Source organism: Buceros rhinoceros, unplaced genomic scaffold, assembly GCF_000710305.1.
Source record: "Buceros rhinoceros silvestris isolate BGI_N320 unplaced genomic scaffold, ASM71030v1 scaffold26807, whole genome shotgun sequence".
In the NCBI taxonomy this organism is placed as follows: Eukaryota; Metazoa; Chordata; class Aves; order Bucerotiformes; family Bucerotidae; genus Buceros; species Buceros rhinoceros.
In genome coordinates, this window is record NW_010423150.1 from 4,783 (window position 1) to 7,861 (window position 3,079).

The 3,079-nt window shown below is 62.5% G+C and overlaps 1 protein-coding gene across 1 annotated transcript in view; it reads left to right on the top strand.

The window, feature by feature from the left end:
• Window positions 1-3,079, top strand: part of LOC104497127 (hepatoma-derived growth factor-related protein 2) — a gene marked incomplete at its 5' end in the record, with an annotated part of 8,083 nt that overhangs the window by 4,239 nt on the left and 765 nt on the right. The window contains 7 exons of the mRNA XM_010140341.1: window positions 18-93; window positions 191-476; window positions 1,072-1,157; window positions 1,649-1,719; window positions 2,094-2,164; window positions 2,320-2,421; window positions 2,519-2,732. Of these exons, the coding sequence (XP_010138643.1) occupies window positions 18-93; window positions 191-476; window positions 1,072-1,157; window positions 1,649-1,719; window positions 2,094-2,164; window positions 2,320-2,421; window positions 2,519-2,732 (906 nt within the window). The remainder of the gene's footprint in view (window positions 1-17; window positions 94-190; window positions 477-1,071; window positions 1,158-1,648; window positions 1,720-2,093; window positions 2,165-2,319; window positions 2,422-2,518; window positions 2,733-3,079) is intronic.

Sequence of the window (3,079 nt, forward strand, 5' to 3'; positions counted from 1 at the left end):
TCTCTGTTGTCTTGCAGCTGAGAAACCCCCTCCCAAGCCCCGTGGCAGGAAACCGAAGCCTGAGCGTGTCCCAACCAGCTCCAGCAGCGACAGGTGAGATCAGCTGGGACACAGTCACCCTCGGGGCTGAGCTGGAGGTCACCCACCTCTGCTCCGCACGAGGGGTCTGAGCATGCTCTGTCCTCTGCAGCGACAGTGACAGCGACGTGGACCGCATCAGCGAGTGGAAGAGGCGAGATGAAGAACGACGGCGGGAGCTGGAGGAGAAGAGGAAGAGGGAGCAGGAGGAAGAGATCCGTCGGCTCCGGGAGCAGGAGAAGGAGGAGAAAGAGAAGCGGAAGGAGAAAGCGGAGAAGGGCGAGGAGGTGCACTCGGACTCGGACAGCAGTGCGGAGGATGAAGTGGCCAAAAGGGGCCGGAAGGGCCGCACCAAGGCCCCATCCTCCTCGGACTCGGAACTGGAGCTGGAGAAGGAGGTGAGTGAAGAGCCATGGGGAGCTGGGAACAGCCAGCCAGCCTGTCAGCTCCCCAGGGACCCGTCTGGGGTCTTGCAGTACCCTGGGGTGGCCTGTGCAGCACTGGGAAGGGTCGTGTCCGTAGGCACATCCCTGCCTTGCAAAGGGGAGCTCTCCTCCAGCTCAGGACACCTTGTCCAGCTGTGGGTCTTGTGTCGCCAGGACTCCCCCTCCCACTGCCCTCCCCAGAGTCTGGGGGAGCATCAGCCAGATGGGGCTGAAGCAGAAGGAGGGCTTGCAGTCCATGCTGCCTGTGATCAGGGGCAAGGTCGCCCTGGTGAGTCCTCCCTGTGGAGAGGCAGCCAGGAAAGCAGCACGAAGGTCTTGAGGTATGGGAGGATGCGTGGGTCTGCCTGTGGGGTGCTGCAGGCTGGGTGGGCTGTGAACTACCGGGATGCAACCTGAGTCCCTTTTCATCCTGTGCGGGGGACAGCCCTACACCCAAAATGGCTCACAGGGCTAGTTTGGTGGGTGCTGGGTGGAGGCCATGGCACTGTCTTCCTCCTGCAGCGGGGAGGGCTCTGCCGCACTCGCCTGCATTGTTCTCTCCTCCAAGGTAAAGAAGCCGGTGAAGAAGGAGTTGTCAAGGAAACCAAATCAGAAGGAGAAGAGGGGCCGAGCAGAGGAGAAACCACGGAACAAGTCAGCACCTCCCCTCCCTGCCTTGGCGCTTTCTTCCTCTGGGGACAGGGCCCTTCCTCTGCTGCTGCCCAGCCCTCTGGCTGGCACCCCGGGGTGGGCATGGGGCTCCCCTGGAGCTGCCCCTGGGCTGGAAGCACCCTTGGAGGGGCCGGGCTCTTCCGTCCTGTCTCCCGGCAGACAGAGGGCCCTCGCTTCCCTCCCCTGCTGTTGAGGGTACCATGTTGAGCTTCCCTGGTGTTTTCCCTCTCACAGGCAAAGATCCTCGGGGTATCGCTTTGGGGTTTGCCTTTCTGCAGTCCCGGGAAGCCAGGGCATGGGGGAGCTGCTGTCTCAGGGCTCTGAGCCTGGAGATGTGTGTGGGAGCGTGGGTGGAGCACAGCAGGGCTCTGCTGCTGGCTGGGGATCACCGGCGTGTGCCACCACCCTCGGTATCCCCGCAGTGAGCAGGGGGGTTCACCTGCACAATCTCACCTCTCTGTTTTCTCCCACAGACCTTTGAAAGTGGAACGAGGCCGGAAGAAATCCGACCCCATCCCCGAAAGGAGGGTGGAGAAGAAAAAGGGTGAGGGAGTCGTTGCTTTGCCCAGCAAAGAGGGGAGGAGGGTGGGATGAAGGAATCCAGGGTCAGGGCCCCCAGCCTGAGGGAGGGGATCGGTGTCGTGGTGTTGGGGCCCTTCCCAGTGCTGCTCTGGTCCCAGCATCATGTTGGAAAGTGTTTACGTGGTGTGCAGAGACAGTGAGTTTCCCTCTGTGCATCCCCTCTGCGCATCCCCTCCCGATCCTGGTGCAGCCCAACCCATCAGAGAGGCCCCCGGAGCTGTGCTTGACCATGGGGATGCAGGAGGAAACCAGACCCTTGTCAGGGGAGAGCACTGGGCTCTGGGCAGTGCCGTGCTCTCCTCCTCATGTCTCGGCCTGTCTCTCCTGCTGCTCCAGAGCCCACAGTCGAAGAGAAGCTCCAGAAACTTCACAGCGAGGTCAAGTTTGCCCTGAAGGTGGATAACCCGGTGAGAGCCCGACAGCGTCGGCCTGGCCTGGGAGGTCCCTGCTCATTGAAACCTGGGGATGCTCAGCCTGGCCAAGCCTCCTCTTGCCTTTCTGGATGCTGGGTGGTGATAGGTGCCCACAGGGAGACGTTCTGATCTTGGTGTCATCCTCGCAGGACATCAAGCGGTGTCTGAATGCACTCGAGGAGCTGGGCACTCTCCAGGTCACCTCTCACATCCTCCAGAAGCACACCGACGTGGTGGCTACACTGAAGAAGGTAGGGCAGAGGGCCGAGTCCCTCCCCGGAGGGAGCGAGCAGCCTGCTGGGACCAGCCCGGCTCGAGGAACATCCCTCCTCCCTCTTTCTGGTGCAGATCCGTCGCTATAAAGCAAACAAGGACGTGATGGAGAAAGCTGCTGAAGTCTACACCCGGTTGAAGTCGCGTGTCCTGGGACCAAAGATGGAGGCGATCCAGAAAGCCAACAAAGCCGGGGCTGAGAAGGACAAGGGGGAGGCAGAGAAGGGCCAGGAGAAGCTGTCGGGAGGGGAGACGCGGAATGAGAAGGGGGAAGAGGAGACGAATGCTGGTAATGCTCCCCGGGGCTCTCGGGGTGGGTCCCGGCTCTGTGCGGGCTCGTAGCGATCCTGGGGCCCTTTGAGGGCCACGTCCCATCCTGCCAGGGACCGGGGACATGAACAGGGGTGGCTCTTGGGTTCGGGGGTGGAGGGCACTGGCAGCTGCGCGTGGCACCTCCAGACCCTTGTGTGCTGGAGGGGGAGCGGAGTGACGGTGGAGCACTGGTGGCAGTGGGAGCAGAGGGCAAACCTCACCCACGCCCTGGCTGCGGGCACCTCTGGGCTGGTTTTTGGGCCAGGACGGCTCCTCGCTGCCAGCTCGAGCGCTGGTCCCAGGCACTGGGGAGGTGCAGGAATG